This window comes from Triturus cristatus, chromosome 11 (assembly GCF_964204655.1).
Source record: "Triturus cristatus chromosome 11, aTriCri1.1, whole genome shotgun sequence".
Classification (NCBI taxonomy): Eukaryota; Metazoa; Chordata; class Amphibia; order Caudata; family Salamandridae; genus Triturus; species Triturus cristatus.
In genome coordinates, this window is record NC_140594.1 from 857,148,040 (window position 1) to 857,167,201 (window position 19,162).

Sequence of the window (19,162 nt, forward strand, 5' to 3'; positions counted from 1 at the left end):
TGGCTGTGCCTGCTCAGGCACCGCCGTAGGGATTACGATGTTCCTTTCCGACAGCCTTTCCATGGCAGTCTGACTGCCATAGAAAGGCTGCCGGAAAGGGACACTGGGGGTCCCTAGCAGGGCCCCCGTCCTCCCTGGGCCTCCGCTATCCCAACATCCATGGCCCATGTGCCAGGCACCGTGTGGTGCCTGGCACACGGATGTTTGTAAACATGCCTTTTGCTATTGGGGCTTGTGCTGCTGCCCTTTTCCGGGCCGCAGCACAAGCCTCAATGGCAAATGAAATGTTTCCGACCACCTACATGGCGGTCGGATCGTAATTTGGCGGGTGGGACAGCCGACTACCTGTCAGCCGGTCCTGTTACCTCAACGATGGTGGTCGGACATTCAATCAACCGCAATCGCAATCAGCCCCTTAGTGTTGACACTCACAGCAGTACACGCCTTCCAGCTTGTCTACATGCCATAATAATACCATGTCCCCAAATATTAACCTCCATACTTCCATCCAACACAGTTCATGCCATCTCCCACTCTTTCCATTGTACGTCAACTACCCCATCACAATGTCCAGCTCTGGCTAAATGGAAACTCTAATGCCTGGCACACTGTGTGCCTACTACTGTAATTTACCTGGAAGTAAGATCTCCCAACAGGCTGCAAGATAAAAAGAAAAAGATCAATCAGTATGCTGCCTCCAACAAGAAAAGTGGTCTTAACAAGGTAAGTCTATTTAGATTATTTACTCAGCCATTACATGCACATATTAAGTCCATATACTTGGAGTTACAAGGAACAAAGCACAAATACTGTGCTATACAGGATAGCGCACCAATGCCTTCACAAACCCTACTATATATATTCCTAATAACAAATATATTTTGCAAAATAAAGTAGTATATCTTGTCATATGTCACGAAATGATTTACTTAACATTTTTTCCTTCTCCGCTCCCAAGTTGTTTTGTAGGCATGGGCGAAATTTTAATTATACTGGAGCAATTGGCATAATACCTGGAGGGTGGCAGCCTCTATATGATCTTTGTGGACTTCAAATTGGCCTTCGATTTAGTTCCCAGGGAGAAATTATGGGTTATTTTACTAGATTTGGGAGCACCCCCGTACCTATGCCACATTCTGAAAAGATTGCATGAACACAACTTTGCCCAAATCAGATATGGGAAGCATGGAGAGCTCACCGATCGCATACCCATAGAGAGAGGTGTGCGGCAAGGGTGCGTTCTAGCTCCGACCCTCTTTTGTATTTTTATCAATGGCTTAGTGGAGGCCCCAACAGCAGGAGGGGACATAGATGCTCCTAAGCTAGCGTGCCGCGAGGTAGCTGCCTTGATGTTTGCAGATGATACCCTCCTGCTGTCGAGGTCATCGATGGACATACAAAGGGCTTTGGACATTTTCCACTTATTTTGCAAGAAAAGGGGCCTGGAAAGTAACACCCAGAAAACCAAATATATGGTCTTTAACGCTGGGTACTCAAAATTACCTAATCCCCAACTAGATGGGGAATCTTTAGAGAGAGTCCCTGGATGCGAATACTTGGGGCTATATCTAAATGAGAAAATGGAGTGGGGGGTTCAGATTAAGAAGGTCTGTTTAAAACTGGCACAAGCATCCGGGGGGCTGGTGAAACAGCAGAGGAACTGTGTTCACAAGATGCTGGGGCCGGTGTTAGAAATATATAAGGCACATGCCAGAGGAGCTGCCTTATATGGGGCAGAAATTTAGGGTCATCGGCCACCGGAACAACTTGCTAAGGTCGAGAACTCATTCCTCAGACAACTCTTGGGACTTCCCATAAGCACACCACTCACCCCACTCCGAATGGATCTTGGAGCTAGCCCAATTGCACTTGAGGTTGCCCTTAGACCTCTGCTATACTGGCGCCGCTTATGGAGCACCCCTGAACTATCCATGTATAGAGAGGAACTGAGGGAAGTGGCAAACATTAATGGAGCAAGCAAAATATCTTGGCTTACTCATATCAAGAATTCTCTGATATCCATTGGAATGGGAGACTTATGGGATAGTTCCGAAGTTAGATGTCCGTTAACACCTAGGAAGGTTTTGATCAAGAATTTCAAAGACCATAAACTTAACCTATAATTGACGGGTCCCAGGACAGGCACACTTACAACATCTTTCCTAGAAGTCAAAATGCAATACAGTTTCAAATCTATCATAGACGATATATAGCCGTCCTTAACTAAAAAATTATATTTGCAGTTCAGGTATGGTGCACTTCCCTTACGTGCTGTTACCTATAGGTGGGGGCCCAGCTCCACAAACGATTGCCCATCCTGTAATAATTGCACGGAGACTGACCTGCACGTACTGTTTTTTTGTCCTGCATATAAGAAAGTTTGTAGGTTACGTCAGCTATGTAGGAATCTCGGAACTTCCCACTGCTCAAAAGCTATCAGGATCCTAAAATATGATAGTAGTATGCCTATTGCATATTCAGTTTCCCGCTATCTGTTTTCAATGTGGTGTGGATGCCGAGCAGTTCTAAAGAAAGAGCATGCCCAACCCACTCTCCCTACTTCCGCACTATGACAGCGATTCCACCTTTTTTATACGTGATTTTGTATGGAATGATTGAGATACTTGTATTTTTTAGGATATTTATTACATCTTACAATTTTTTATCGACCAAATATTTTATTATGTATGCTGAATTTTAATGTTTGATAAAGCTGTATTGATTGCACTGCTTCTTTTACATGTTTATCCATGCTTTTATGGCCTTATCAGGCCAAAATAAAGTATCTCTTGACTTGAGTATATCTTGTCATATGTCACAAAATTATTTACTTAACATTTTTTCCTTCTCCGCTCCCAAGTAGTTTTGTAGGCATTGGCGAAATTTAAATTATACTGGAGCAATTGACATAATACCTGGAGGGTGGCAGCCTCTATATGATCATTGTGGACTTCAAATTGGCCTTCAATTTAGTTCCCAGGGAGAAATTATGCCATTACGCCGTATTGCGTAATTTCAGAGAGACCTTTTAATGCAAGATGTACTGTTCAGGTAAATTTTTAACCCAAATACATTTCAGCTAGATTTTTTATCCAAACTGACAGCTTGGGTATTTTATGAGTGCAAAACTACAAATCCAAACTTGAACAGCAGTGTTTTGAATGTGAGTGGCAGTTCCTTTAACAAGAGTGGTCAACAAACATTTCAGGTGGATTTTTTTACCCAAATCGACCATTTGGGTAATTTTTTCAGTGCAAGATGCATTTCACATAGTTACAAATAATTTTGTGTTTTTTCCCATGATTACACTACACAAAATTACACGAACTACTATTTTCACAGTTTGAATTTACAAAGTTTACTTATTTTTATTTGTACTTGTCATTGAAATGAAAATTAAATGAAATGAAATTGGGTATTTATAAAGCGCGCGGATACTCACAGAGTGTGTCCCGGCACTAATTGGAGCTGTATGGCTTTACAGCTCCTTGAGGGATATTCTCTCATACTCATATTATCACAGGGCTTCTCAATACTTCAGGACCAGATTTAATAACATTTTGCCAAATAGGTGGTGCACTCTCGATGTAAAATATATTTTGGGATTTACAAACCCACGCACAGCATGATTTGCACGGCTTTGCATCTTGGAGGCATTACATTTGTGAACCATGGGCGTGCCAATGCATCCGTCCATGTATTTTGACACAAACTCAGATATATTAATGTCTGTTAGCCTGGGTTTTTGCCAAAATGGTGCGCCTACCCGAGGCTGGTGAAACAAGGAGAAATGTCTTTATTTCTCCTTGTTACTTCCTCTTTGCATGGGTGCTGCAGTCTGCAGCATACATTCAGAGAGGAATAAGCCTCTAAGAATAATTTTTTGTGCAGGAAGGTATTCCTACCTGCAAAAAAAAACGTTTCTGACCAGAATACAGACACACCTACGTCATGGAACAAGGGTGCCTGCATTGATGCTAAGCTGCTACAAGTGGACCAGCATAAGAAGTAGAGAAGTGCGACATATATTAGGATATATGATGCAACTCTGCTCTCTCTCTTTCACAGAACGCAGTGCAGAAAGTTTCTTTTCTGAGCTGTGCTGCATGAAAGTTTAGTAAATCTGTTCCTTTGGCTCTTAGAAAGGTGGGGATGAATAGAGAATGTCTACAGGAAAGCCACCATAGGTAACATGAAAATATTTAGTAACAAGTAGATCAGTGGCGGCTGCCAAAGAACGGGGTGGTGGGCGGGTGTAAACCAACTTTTAAAAAACGTACCTTATCGCCGTGTCTCTCCTCGCCATCTCTCCCATCAGGCTGGAAATAGGAAGCACATAGGCTCCCCTTCAGCGCTCAGACGGAAACTATGGGGCTGTGCATGTTCTCCACCGAGGCTGAAATGCAGTCTGGGTGGAGAACATGCTAAGTGCGCATGACAGTTTAGTCGGTCTAAGACGGCCGGCCAAACTGTCATTAGCATGCACTTAGAATGATGACTGCTCCTCCCCTGCTCTGTGAGCAGACTGCAGCCCCACCCTGCCCCGCAAAGCTGCCTCACTGCCTCAGCAGGGAAAAATAAAATGATAATAACGTTGAGTTATTATATTTTATTTTTCCTTCTATTTACACTGCTTAAAAGCAGTGGGGCAATGCTCCTCCGCCTTAGCGGAGGAGTCGCCACTGAAGGAGATGATGCCTGGGATAACCTAATCCAATTTATTGACGTTTTAACTATGGTTTAGCAAGAATGTATAGCTCCTCCGGGCACTGAGACTATGCAAAAGGTCCATCATAAAGCTAGCAATCATTCTTCAATTTCTTTTAATCAGAATTTTGGTAGCTGGCACAGAAAAAAAACATTTGTCATCAAACTATCAGTAGAGTTATTTGATGTAGCTAACAAAGGGCAACGTTTGCCACAATGTAGCTTCTCTCGAGCTACGCCTGAGCCGTGAGACGAAAGGTGCCGCGCATTTTCTAACAGCCTTCTTCAGCCTGTCTTTTGCTAAGTTGTCTGGACAGAAGCAGCAGTGAAACAGCACCGGAAGACATCTCAGGCGTTTCATTATTGATCATTTTCCATCCCTACTCAATTATATTCATCTACTTCTTGCTCACAATCCTGTCAGTGATACCTCTAGTTATAGTTAGTGGTGCTGAGCAGCATCAGCACGCGCTACTCTTCCCTTGAGCGTAACCTGAAGGCTTGGAGGAAAGTCTCTAAGCGCCCACTTCATTAGCTCCTCCACCATCCCCTTTCAGAATCTTCTTCCTGTGTCTGCCACGTGTTGCTCCCTTCTTTTTTTAGACCTCCGTCATTAGTAAAAGAGCACATATTGACAATCATCCAGCAGCCGATGGGTGGCAACTTGCTGCCCAACGCTTACTTCCTTCGTGAAGGAGATCACCCATTTCATCCAAATCAGTGTCCTTTGCCACCGAGTATCCTAGGACAAAATCTTTTTCCTTTACTTTGGCAGTATAAGTTAACTCCTAAAAAACCCTTATTGTGTTAGATAAAGCTGCCTTCTTCCATTTTCTCACCAGCCACCCCATCTATTTCGCCCGCCTTACCGATCTGTGGCGCTGATTAGTACATTCCTACCTCTGATCACACAGGACTGAACTTTGCCACTTATGTATTCTCAACATATCCCGAGCTGTACTCACTTCATCCTGATGACACCAACAGGAAAGGCATGTTCTCTACTATTGGGCGGCACTTAAATGCCCAATAATGCTCTTGTAATGTATCCAGGATTTGACATCTTGATAACTTATAAGACTAGGGACCTTATTACGAGTACGGGGGTCCATAGGACCGCCGTAGTCACAGTGGCGGTCCGACCACTGCCACAATGCAGCACCCTGCACCACATTCCGAGTGCGGCTGTCGGAACCGCCACAGGACCACTGCTGCCACCGGGGATCAAGGATCCTGCGGCGGTGGAGCAGCAGTCAAAGGCAGAAATATGCTGGTGGTGCTGCTGAGGCACTGCTGAGCATATTTCGAGTTGGTCCTCTGCCTCCCTTTTCATGGTGGTGAGCCTGCCATGAAAAGGGCGGCAGTGAGCCAACAAAGGGGGCCCTAACAGGGCCCTCTCGTGCCTCTGGGCCTGAGGGTGCATGCAGGAGGTGCACATGTTGTGACCCCCTGTAAAATTGCACCCCAGTTCCTGCATGGTGCAGCATGCAAGACATGGTGCATGCAGCACTGTGCAGGATCGTGCTGCGGTTGTGTCATGGCGGTGCCTGCCTGAGGCTCTCCTATGAGCCTTAGACAGGCACTACCATGACACTGCCACAGCACAGCCCACCCACCCTCCTAGGATTACTATCGTAATCCAGAGGGCGGTCTCACCCTGGGCTTGGCGGTCCTCCGGCAGAGCGCTTGCATGGCGACCCGCAGAAGGAATGCTAAACTCAGAATAAGACCCTAGGAATTATGTACATATCTCAGGCCCTCCTCTTCAGGTCCCACATCAGTACCTACATTCCAAATGAGTAAATTCTTTAAGGTTGTATGGCCACTTATCCTACGTGTTGGACGATCAGCACACTGAACTATTAAGAGGTGACTGATTACCTCTTGATCGAGGCTCATCTGACGTACAGATGGCTCTGCCACAAATCTGATGTTTGCTTAATTCGCCCACCTGTATTGTCACTTACTTAGAAAGTTCCTCTTAACTATTGTGGCAAAATATTGTGGGTGAAAGGGCTCTACAAACCAATAAATAAGATTTCAGGTTTCTCACCCTGAGACAGTCAACTTCACTTTGATTTTGTAGTCCACCAGAATCCCCAACACAGTACGGTCGGTCCCCTCCTTGATGCTAGAAAGAAAAAAAGAACTCAGTGAGACAAGGAACAAGACAGATTAAAATGCATATCTCTTCTTATGTCGCTTTATTAGCGAGAAAAAATTCCCAATTTGCTTTTTCAGATCCTTTTTTATTTTAAACAGAAATATACTTCCTAGTTGCAAAGAGCTACCAGAATAACTTCCTGGGCTACACCCTCTCCTTGTCCCCTTACCCGATGCCCTTGGTAGACGCTACCATCAATAAAACCTCCTTCTCAGATCCTGGCATCACCAAGATGCACAGAAGAAGGCAGTAGCCCTTATAAAAACTGCACAATACAAGTTTACCAATTAGTAGGAGCAGTACAGACTGTGGCAAACCAAAGACATTTTGTAATGATGATAACATTGGTCAACCCTGTACAAAACTTAGAACATTGCGCCGGAATACAACAGTAATAATGCCACGCCACTTTATGCCAGCCGAGGGTGAGTGAGTACATAACTCTTCTAAAGTGCTTACTTGTGGACATAACATCTCAAAGCACTAGTCAGTTGGCTAACAGAGAACGAAAATATTTAGTGGGAGGAGCCAAAAATAGTAAATATGGTTTATCTAAAGGAACTCCACAACTTCCTGCTGAATAGGAGACGTTAGGCTCACTACGCAGTTCAAGTGAACGTTCATTACAGAGAAGCGAGGCTTGGATTCTCAGACCTAGGTCACCTGGTGATGGACAGTCTGAAGGGGGGCACACCGAGGAAGGAAGTGATTCTGACCCAGAGGTGCTACCTGGGGACTATATATAGACATTATGAGCAAAATAGTCTTACCAGAGACTTGTCAGTGCCCTAAATGTAACCAACTGGTCTTAAAAGCAATATTTTTTTATGGCAGTGAATCATCAGAGAGGCATGTACAAGAAACAGAAGTGGTTACTCTTTTTGTCCACCAAAAAGCCTCAATGCAGAGTTCTGACCTCTCGGAAAATAAATGTATAACCACCAAAACGATTGCAAGGTTAATCCAACTGAGATTTTGTGATGGGTCCTGTAAGAGAGCTTCAGGTCTCTGTAGGAAGGAAAGGCAGAGGTGAGCAAATGCGACCAAGGATAGGTATTTGTCATTATGGTCCCTAGTATGGGGAAAAAAACCACCTTGATCCAGTCAGACACTCATATTTTTCATGTTCAGTTTAAACTCTGATATTCTTATGAAACATATCGGGGGACAAACACATTTGCTTTTCAAATTTACTCTCAAACCCAACAATGATAGGTTTAGTCTTTGAGGCATTTAATTAAAACCAGTTCGTTTGTCTAGTTTGTTATTACTATGAAACAATCAGTTATAGCCAATAACTAAGTGGAGGAGTCATCAATCAAGAAAAACAGCTGAGTTCCCACAAAAAAACATTTAAAACAGTAGATTGGTTACTAGAACTGGTAGCCGTATGGATTACCACAGAAGTGGAACATTTTCAAATGTCCATTCAAAATCATCACAACATTAATCTGTTGGCTTTACTTGCAGGCAAGTCAGAGATTGCTTCGAGGAAAGTTTTGTTATTATAAATGTAACTCAGCCCAGCCCTAGCCCATTGTTTCAACATTGGAATGAAGAAAAGAGTTCACTTCTAAACCTCCAATGGTGCTGACGGACTTCATTAGCTAGAGTTCTTAACTTGCAGGCTACTGCTATCCAAGTATCTCTTGCTCCTTACCTCCAGAAGAGTTTCAGTTCACAGGCAGTGATGGTGTTAAATGCCCCTTTCCCTGATAGGTCAGTCATGGATTGTTATGACAGTCTTGCATTTGTGTCCCCAGATGGTCTTACCTTGGACATTCCAGGATCTTGCCTATACTTTACATGTAGGATGCCCATATTCATATGTATGGTTGTCTTTCAGAGTTCAAGACAAGATCCATTCCATATTCTCTTAAGGGGTTTGGTTATGTTTCACTGTGTATGTACTTCTTCAGCTTTGTAGACAGCCTTAGTTAGGCCTATGATGGAACCACTTACGAGCGCCTCGAAGAGTTGGGTTGGTCGCTGTATTGCATGCAATATATCGCATGGCAATAACGTTGCATGAATAACATGGTCCTATGACTGCATTGTAAGGTAAGTATATTATTACAATTATCAATTTCTCTTATTACTTTCCTCCAAGGTAATTATAGATGGAGTTAAGAATAGTAATTATATACTTATTGTACAATGTACTGGTGGGTCAATGTAGTGGATATATTATTGTAGGTCAATATTGTCGACCTCAATATAATGAGGCACAACCATTCCATGTGCAAAAGGTATTCCACCAGGTGCCTAAATTAAACAGCAATGTCACCCATTCTTGACATGGTGTTCTACCTGTGGGTGCTGTGTAATGTTGCAGCTTTTTCCGTTCCCTGTCTGCTTATTATTTACGCTGTTGTTTTCCATTCTTGCATTTACTTTGAGTCTCCTTGTCTCATAACTTGCCCCCTGTTTTGGCCATAGTCTCCCATGATTCACATCCCATCTTTGATTTGCAAGACTCTATCTGCTTCCTCTTGCAGCCCCTAAATCCAGTCACCAAATGCCCCTCTTTCCTCTCTGGTTGATTTCCACTTCTCTTGCCTCTTTTCCTTGTTATCCCTGAGAGTCTGCAACTCACACATGTGCACTGAATTAAACTTCCATATGTGTACTGTCTGTTAGTGACTACTTGTTTCCTTCTGCCTCTGCATCCCTGCTCTAGAGAGCATCTGTCTGGCAGTGTTTTGCTCTGTCGATCCCTTGCCTTTTGGGTACAGCCCTCTCGTGTTCTTTCAGTGCCTGTTGTTTTACCACATTACTGAATTTTCATATAATTCTGCAAACATTTCAACTCCATATCAACTACCACTACATCATCGAAGAAACTGTATGTGGTATAGTATAGATTTACAATTCCTAACTCCACATCTACATACCTTGGCAATAGCTTCAAGGTACATAGATGTGGAGACAAGAATAGTAAATCTGAACTTACCTATATATGCTTTCTTTGACGATGCAAAAGTAATTGATATTCTTGAGCTGATATTTTTTACTGGACAACATGCTTGCCCTCTATATTTTGGTATTCCAGTGCTGAGAACAGTTCATTCATGTTGCATACATTCCTTTTGCCAGCACACTTGTACCAATACTTGTTGGGCACAGCATTCTGTTGCTTCTGTCTTTAAATTTCCAATGCTATATTCTTGCTTGTGATTTGTTTCTCGCTTTAACTAGTTACTCTTTCCACTCTGGGTTTTGTCAAAGTACTGACCAAGCCCAGTGTTGTTGTTTTGCTCTCCTAAGACAGTGTGTCCACGGAGTTGGAATCTCTCAAGATCTTTCAGCGCCAGGAAAACCTCCCGTGTGATTTGTGCGCTATACAAAGATGTAAGAAGTAACATAACATTTGATGAGAGAGAGTGCCCCTACCTAGTCCTTCTGATTCTTGTCTCCCTCAGTGCCCTTATTGCTTGATCTTGCTTTGCATTGAGTATAAAAGTCTCTTCTGCATGCCCAGGCTGATATGACCCTCTTCTATGGCTTTTGTTCAAACTAACCAAACAGCATAATCTAGCAGACCCCTTGTGTTGTCAATGTTAGATGTCTGGGCGCCGGTGGTACCGCTCCCTAAAATGGTCTCAGCTCATATGGCATCAGTGGTTACTCTCCCCTCTACCGGGACATCATTTTACAGTCTCGCAGCCACAGTAGTATCTGCCCCTTCCCCTGTGGCATGGCCCAGCGGCCAGAGTGGCTGACTCCGGAGCGCGGGGCTCATGGTTTGATCCCCGGCGCTGATGGCAGCACAGGTCAAGCATTTATGTGACTCTGGGCAATAGCTCACTGAAGCGTCTTGAAACCTTAGTGGGTGATATATTCGCGCTTTACAAAAAATAGGAATTATTCCCCTTGGAGCATGTCAGAATACATGGTTTGGTGGGAACATTTCCCAACCTTACCTTGTCACTTAAATCACACGATACCCACAATACCTCGTCCCACTAATCCATCGGTCTCAGTTCACAGTGTACTTGCAGCACATTGTCCCCACTCCATAACTACAGCTCATAGTTCAACACATCTACATCTTAAGAGGGTGCTGATGGAACTGCATCCACCCAGGAGTGCAGGTCACAGGGCACCAGTGGCAGCAGCTCCCTCAAGAACTTCAACTCAGAGGGCACTAATGCTGCCTCCTCTCTCCTTATCCCAGGAGATTAGCTAACAGCCAACCAGTGCTACCTTTGCCTTCCTCCCTCCAGCATCTCCACTTACAGGGTGCTAGAGGCCAGGTTTGTGTCCTCATGCTTCAGTTTTCCATCCAGAGCAACCTCCCTCTTCTCACGGTTGTAGGCCAGAAGGGGCAGGAGCGTGAAGGTTTTGGTTAGGGTGGCATTTGGCTGCACTCGGTCTCTGAAAGAGAAAGAGAGTAGAAAAGTTTGAGAATGTGACAGAGATGTCCAGCAGGATCTTTTTTTAGCAAATAGATTCAGGAGTGTCGTGGTCAATCTTGAGGTTGATTTTTATCGTCTTAAGTTTGATATTCGACTCTGCCATTTGCCAAGGTTTTCTTTATTTTTTGTACTTGAATGTGTGAATCTGAGTCTCTGGAGTCGTGAGTACTGCTTCTTGGGCTGTGCATTGTTGAAGTTAAAGGGCTGAAAGAGTGCAGAGCTATAATCACATAGGGCCACATGTATCATTATGAGAAATAGCGATTACCTAATTGCGATTTTCTGCGAATCGTAATTGGGTCATCGCTATTCCTAACGTATGATACTCCATGATTTTCATTTAAGAATTCCAGTGGGTCGCAAATCGACCTACATCATGAATATTATTGAGGTAGGCCACAATTTGCGGCCCATTAGGAATTGGTAAAATCATAGCGATGGTGGCCTGCTGGGGTCAGCAGACCACCATGTCAGTGATTGCTTTTAAATAAAGCAAGTCTTTTTTTTTTAATGCAGTCTAAAGGAAAATGGCTTGTGTTTAAAAGAGAAAAATAAAAAGTTTTCTTTTTATTTTGTAAGAGCAGGCAGTAGTCACTGCCTGCTCTTAAAAAATGTTTGTACTACCATTCACAAAGGGGAAAGGGTCCCTTGGGGATCCCTTCCCATTTGCAAAGGGTTACCACCAACTTGAAGTGGGGAAGTCATAGGGAGAGGTATCGTGCCTTATCCTGTTAAAATAGTATCACATGGTGTCTATGCAAAGCTGGGGAGGGATGCTTCAAGCTGGATGACACAGAGGAGGGTGCTTTAGATGTCATCAGTGATGTCATGAGTGATGTCACTGACCATGTCATGAGTGATGTAATATGTGACGTCATCAGCAGTGCATTGCGGGCGCGTGAGTTATAGTTAGCTGAACTAACTATAACGGGGGAATTTCAATGGTTTTGTACAAGTGAAAAGTCCAGCTAACTATAACGCCCCTGAAACCTATGGTTTTTTCAGTGAATTTCTGAGGTTGTTTAAATGCTAATTCCTAACTATAACGTGCCTGAAACCTATGTTTTTTTCTGTGAATTTCAAAGGTTTTTTAAATGCTAATTTCTAACTATGCCTACAGAGATAGGACATGTGAAGAAAGAAGAAAAAATGCACAGAAAGAAAAAAAAGAAGTGCAGAAAGAAGCAACAGAAGTCCTCAAAGACGAAGAAAAGTGCAGGAAGAAGGATAACGTGCAGAAAGAACAAAAAGAAGAGCAGAAAGAAGCCTTGTTGCAAAATCATCCTGTACCCTCAACTTTTTCAGACGGATACTGGTGGTAACTGAGTCTGACTAACCAGTCCTAGAGCCAGTGCTATGTTAAAAGACACTTAGAATACAGTGAAAACACCTACATACACTAGGGAACATTATGCGTTGGGGTCCCCCTGTGATTAGCATGACCTCCTCTGTAAGCCCCTAGTATATAATAGGGCAGGGGGATTAAAACTACCTCTTAAAACGGGCCACAGGGCGTTTTTGCACACGTTAACTCAGGCCCCGTCCCCTCCCTTCACCACTGTGTAAACACGCCCTGTGTCCGTTTTTAGTTGGGAGATTAAGTTCATTTGAATCCTGAGGGTCCCTAGGGTCCAACTAGCCCACTAGGTACCTCCAGTAAGTGCCACAGAGCTGCGTTGCAGAGAGGTGTAAAAAGTGGCACGGCCTGGACCACCTCTCTGCAATGCAGCTCAGTGGCGCTTAATGGAGGCACTTGGTGGGCTAGTTAGCCCCCAGGGGCCCTCAGGATTGAAGGGAAATTATATCCCCAATTTAAAACGTGCCATAGTGCGTGTTTGCACACGTCACCTCAGGCCCCGCCCCCTCCCTTCACCACTGTGTAAACGCGCCCTGTGGCTGTTCTAAGTTGAGAGATTAAGTCCCCTTGAATCCTAAGGGTCCATAGGGTCAAACTAGACCACTAGGTACCTCCAGTAAGCGCCACAGAGCTGCGTTGCAGAGAGTTGTAAAAAGGGGCTTGGCCTCAGAACACCTGTCTGCAGCACAGCTCCCCGGCGCATACTGGAGATGCCTGTTGGGCTAGTTGGCCCTCAGGGACCCTCAGTATTGAAGGGGAATTAATTCCGCAACTTACAACTCGCCAGGGGGCGCGTTTGCAGAGTGCTGCAAGGAGGGGGCGTGGCCTCCGGCACGATGCCAGTCTTTTATTTATTTTATTTTTTTAGAAGGGGGGCTGTGTGGTTCCCCTTCTTATTCTAATTTATTGGCCCTGATGACCCCATCCCCCAGGGCCTGTCTCCTAATTATATTTTTTTGAGAAAAAAATTTGGAAGGGCGCCGCGTGGCCCCCTCCCAAGGACCCCAATCCCCAGGGCCGGCCACTGTTTTTTATTATTTTAAAAATATATATATTTATAGACACACCTAGGACATGCTGGACAAACCGTACGTACCTATCACCATGACGATTTGCGTGATATTCATTAAAAGGCGACTATGCATACAATGAATCCACGTGGAATGTATTTACACCACTAGTGAAGCTCTGACATGTCTGATGCCCTACCGTGCCTAATCCCGGTAGACACCCTTGTCGTTTTTTTATACAAACATGGGTAGCTATTGACGGGCAAATTTAATACACACGCACACCAAGCCATTCAAAGGGGATTCGACAAAAATTCGACCAAAACTATGCAAGAAACCCCCCTCACGGTTAATAAAACACACATCCACTGCCGGATGTGTAATACTTTTTATTTTACTCTCTGGAAAGGGGACGAACATCACTTGAGAGTCACAGCGTGCTCCTGGCAGAGCCCAATGCTGTGTTACACCCACCATTGCCTGCCGAGTGCCACACACCTCTGTGTTGTATTCCACTAGCTAGTGCATATGCTATGACACTCTCTAGCCCATGTGCACTGTAACACCACCCCGTGAATATGTCATGCCACACTTGTCTTCGCACGGGTTATATTGCCCCATCTAACGTGCCTTCCTCGATGCCTATGTTATAACGCACAGCGCTATGCCATACATATTACAATCTGGGATCCATATCTTTGTCACAGTGCATATGCAACGTTACACTCCCCAGCACATATTTTATATTACAACTTTAGAGACTAGTTAGGTTACACAACACTGCCCTGTGCATATTACACTCCAAGGCGCATATCGCATAGCACGCGCTAGTGCCTGTGCTATCTCGCGCTCTCCAATGAATCTGTCACTGCGCACAATGTATTGCATATTATATCACGCCCGGTTCATCTTATATCACACTTTTTGGTGCATAGTTTATACCATACACTATATCTAGTTTTCATTTTCAATCGTGCTCTCAGGACTATGTTCTATATAACACTGTGTGCACCTACCCTTTTCACTGGCATTACATTTTGCGATAGGGGGTGGAGGGTCAGGGGGTGTTTCTGCCAAGTGAGCCCAGAGTCACAGTCACAAACGTCCTCTTCTTGCTGAATAAAAGTGAGATTATGCTGCATACTTGTTCATATTTTAAGTAGTTCGCACAGACACGCGTTTTAAAAACAATAAAGTTCCTAATACCCGCCTTCTCTGAACAGTTAGCTTGCTGCCCCATCCCCCTCCTCCCTATCCTCTGTTGTGTGAATCCATGGACTAGCCTCCTCCCTCCTGCCATGCATGGTCTGATGTGCTGCCACTGCCCTCAATTTAGTATGATGTACCAGTCCACTCCTCCGGCCCTCCATTGCCCAATTCTATGCCCCATCATTGACCTCCTGCTTAAACTCTGTGCTTAGCTTGCTGCCCCTAGTCTCCTTCCCCCTGCCCTCCGATGTCTTTGTGCATGCCCCTGCTCCATCCTTTTTGCCCACCATGTTCCATGGACCTGCCCCTCCTATCTACTCTGAGTGTTCTGTTGAGCTGCCACTCCCCTCCCACCTGCCTAGCATTGTCAGATGACTGTAACCTGTCCCTGCCACCTCCACCCTGCCTGTCCACATGCCATGCCCCTATCCTCTTCCTCCTGTCCTACATGGTCCATTGTACTGCCACACCCTTCTGCCCTCCCTGGTCTGTTGTGCTGCAACTGCTCCTCCTGCCTGCCCCGTGTGGTCTGTTGTGAGGTCCCTTCCCCTGAACTTTCTTGTCTTTGCACAGGTCCTGACCCTCCCTTCTATCCTCCATCGTCCTTTGTGCATGCCCCTGCACCCTCCTTCTTGCCCATCATAGCCATTGTGCTTCCACTAACCCTCCCACTTGCCATGCATGGTCTTCTGTGCTGCCATGGCCCCTCCCACCTTCCCTGTGTGGTCAGTTAGCTGCCCCTGACCCCCTCCCACCTTCCTTCCATGGTCTGTGTGTATGCCATCACAGTCTCACTCTTGCTCTTCATGGTGTGTCTTGCTTCTAGTGCCCATCCTGCCTGACCTCCATGGTTATCTTGCTGCTCCTGCCCTGCCCCCTTACCCCCAGCCCTCTGTTTACATGTGCAGACCCCTACTCCCTCCCTCCTGGCTTGTCTGTTCCATTGTAATGCCCCTGATCCGTCCCTCCTGCCCTTTATGGTCTGTTATGGTGCAGATTTCTCTCCTGTCTGTCCATTATGGTCAGCTAGCTACCATTGCCTCTTGCCCCTCTGTTCTCTGTTGTCCATGTGCATGGTTCTGTCCCCTCCCTCTTGCTTTCCATGGATTGTTGTGCTGCACTCCCGTCCCGCATGCCCTGTGTGGTGTATTGTGCTGCTGCAAACCCTGATGCCTGCCCTGCAGGGTCAGTTTGGTGCACCTCTCCATGTCCCTCCTGTCCTCTGTTATCCAAGTCCATGTCCCTACCCCATTTCCTTCCATGATCCAATGTACCATACTTGCGAACATTTTGAACTTGGTAAGAGGGAGATTTTGAAAAAAAACTGGGGTATTGATTTTCCCCTTTGAGTTACATTGAAAAAGAGGAGATTGTAGACAGGAGACAGATCAAATAAATCCCATTTGAGCTTAAAAACATTGGACGTTTCCTGGCTGAATCGGGTCTGTTGGCATGTATGGTTGTACTACCATTGCCTCTTCCTTCTGCCCACAATGGTCTATTACATTGCCACAGCCTCTCTTGCAAGTCCTGTATTGTTGGTTTGTTGCCCCTGCCCCCCTTTCCACTGCCATCCATAGTCTGTTGTGCTGCCACGGCCCTTCCTGCCTGCTCAGTGTGGTTAAATTGTTGCCTTTGCACCCTCCTACCTGCCTTCAGTTTTCAGAGCCCGTGCCCCTGGCCTCTGCCTCTCAACCGTATCCTAATGAACAACTAGATTGCTAACATTCTATATTTATTACAAAAGTGTGGAACGCCTGACGTCATCTTGATGTAATCAAAACTGTAATACCTAGGGCATTTACTTTAGAAATTACATATATGAGAGGGTCTTATTTGCATCAACATTATGGTTAGTGCTCTAAAAGACTAAAATAAGGACATATTTCCTGAGTTTTCAAATAGCGACAAAGCACTTTTAAATTATTTGTTATCTTTATGTTTTTTTATCCAGTTGACCACTTGATTAAATGTTGCACTTAGGGGAGAGGATGTGGTGTTACTTCCAGAACTGCAGACTTTGCAACTGGGGAACAAGGTTGGAGTTTCTGCTTCAGCTTGACATTCTGTTTCTCTGGTCAAATCACTTAATCTCCCCATGTCTACAACCAAAATGAATTTGTTCTTGTGTGATGTAACCAATGCTCATGTAAAGCACTCCAATACCTGACAAGTCTGCACTATATAAAACTGCAAAAACACAAAATAATAAGTGTTTTGCACACTTCTGTCATTGGGCTATATTTGGGCTATATCTGGGTGATTTTGGGCTACATTTGGGCTCTTTTGTCTCCGGTGGCCATCTTGGGAGATTTATTTGTTATAAAGTTTCCTAATTTCCTCATGTACTGCAGTCTCCTCAGTAGGAAATGCTTTCAGTTTTTTACTTTGATTCCATCATGAAGGTATTCAGATATGTCACACATTTGCCATAAATTCTGAATGTTAGCACTCTAGTTGCTCATTAGATCACTGTAGTAAAACTACTGTTCACCATGGAAGTCTTCTCCTGGTATTAAAAGTGCATGTTTCAGTCTGCATGTCAGAATTTTTTAATGAAATAGAAGAGGATTTGAGAAGTCACTCAAAAGGTGCCCTCATTTTTCTTTCTTCAGCATTAATCATAATTTCTATGGAAAAATGAACCCCCTCATTGTGTTCCTTTTTAAATTAAATGTTTTGTGTTACCAGTTTATTCCAATCAAGATGGCTTCAGGTGTGCCATACTTTTGTCATAATGAAGACAGTAAGCGCTCTAGTTGTTTTTAAGAACACTCTGGGACATTCTGTCATTGGGCTATACTTGGGCTACATCTGGGTGATATTTGGGCTACATTTGGGCTCTTTTGTCTCTGGTGGCCATCTTGGGAGACTTATTTGTTATGAAGTTTCCTAATTTCCTCATTTACTGCAGCCTCCTCAGTAGGAAATACTTTCAGTTTTTTACTTTGATTCCATCAAGAAGGCATTCAGATGTGTCACACATTTGCCATAAATTCAGAATGTTAGCACTCTTTTTGCTCATTAGATCACTGTAGTAAAGCTACTGCTCACCAGGGAAGTCTGCTGCTGGTATTGAAAGTGCATGTTTCAGTCTGCATGTCAGAATTTTTTAATGAAATAGAAGAGGATTTGAGAGGTCACTCAAAATGTGCCCTAATTTTTCTTTCTGCAGCACTAATCATACTTTCTATCGCAAAATGAACCCCCTCATTTTGTTCCTTTTTAAATTAAATGTTTTAAGAGTTACCACTTTAATCCAATCAAGATGGCTTCAGGTGTGCCATACGTTTATCATAAGTAGGACTGTTAGCGCTCTAGTTGTTCTTTGGAACACTCTGGGAAGCTGCAGTAGAACACAAAGGAATCAACTGACAGTCTCTGCCCTTGTTGGATGTACATGATTTACTGAGAATGTCAGACTTCATTCTCACATGACTGAGAAAGATAATGTGAATTTACAGAAAATAAGCTCTCAGTTTAGCTTATAGATCACCTTCTAAACCTCTGTGGGAAAAGCATGAGAAAATATTTTTCTCTCAATCATGATATCCCAGCAGAAGGCTTTTTCACATGGTGAAATCACCTTAGAACATACCACAATTCCTAAAATGAGTATGGTACCATCAACAAATGATTTATAATGTAACTTAATGAGGTGCTATCATGTATATTGGTCCCAAGATGGCTGCCAACACTTCTTGGATGAAGTGCTGACAGCCAATCAGATCTCAGGATGAGATGTGTGGTTAGGCTCCGCCCAGATATGTATGTGATTTTACTTTTGATTTTCTCAGGAACTACTTAACAGATTGACACCATATATGCAAAAGGCACATCCCTGAGCTGAGGACTACCTCTCTGCCAAATTTCAAGTAATTCTGTTCAGCCGTTCGGGCTGTACCTTGGACTAAAGGTCCCTATGGAAAATTGCACGGGGAAAACGTGTTTTGGGAACCCCCTTTTTTCTCAGCCCCCGCTTGACGAATCCCCCCGAGACTTTCAGGGTAGGAGCGGAGCGGAGCGCCCCACCTATTTTGGAAATTTCGCGAGGATTCGTCAACCGGCGCCAAAGTTATTCCAAATAGAATGTTGCGGATTTCCTATGGAAGCACGGTCCTAACTATAACTATCTACTGGCGACCGCCAGTAGATAATATATATACATGTTATATTAGTAAATCTAAAAAAAAATGAAAATTATAATATAAATTAAAATGTATATTTTTTAAAAGGTTTTACATAATATATGTGCATATGAACATACACACATGTATATATGTGTGTGTGTTTGGTT

The 19,162-nt window shown here is 44.1% G+C and overlaps 1 protein-coding gene across 1 annotated transcript in view; it reads right to left on the reverse strand.

The window, feature by feature from the left end:
* The window catches only part of SAG (S-antigen visual arrestin), a 125,380-nt gene that overhangs the window by 25,305 nt on the left and 80,913 nt on the right, over positions 1 to 19,162 (reverse strand). Inside the window, exons 11-13 of the mRNA XM_085634680.1 lie at positions 11,111 to 11,248; positions 6,761 to 6,838; positions 634 to 657 (exon numbers count right to left, since the gene is read on the reverse strand). Of these exons, the coding sequence (XP_085490806.1) occupies positions 634 to 657; positions 6,761 to 6,838; positions 11,111 to 11,248 (240 nt within the window). The remainder of the gene's footprint in view (positions 1 to 633; positions 658 to 6,760; positions 6,839 to 11,110; positions 11,249 to 19,162) is intronic.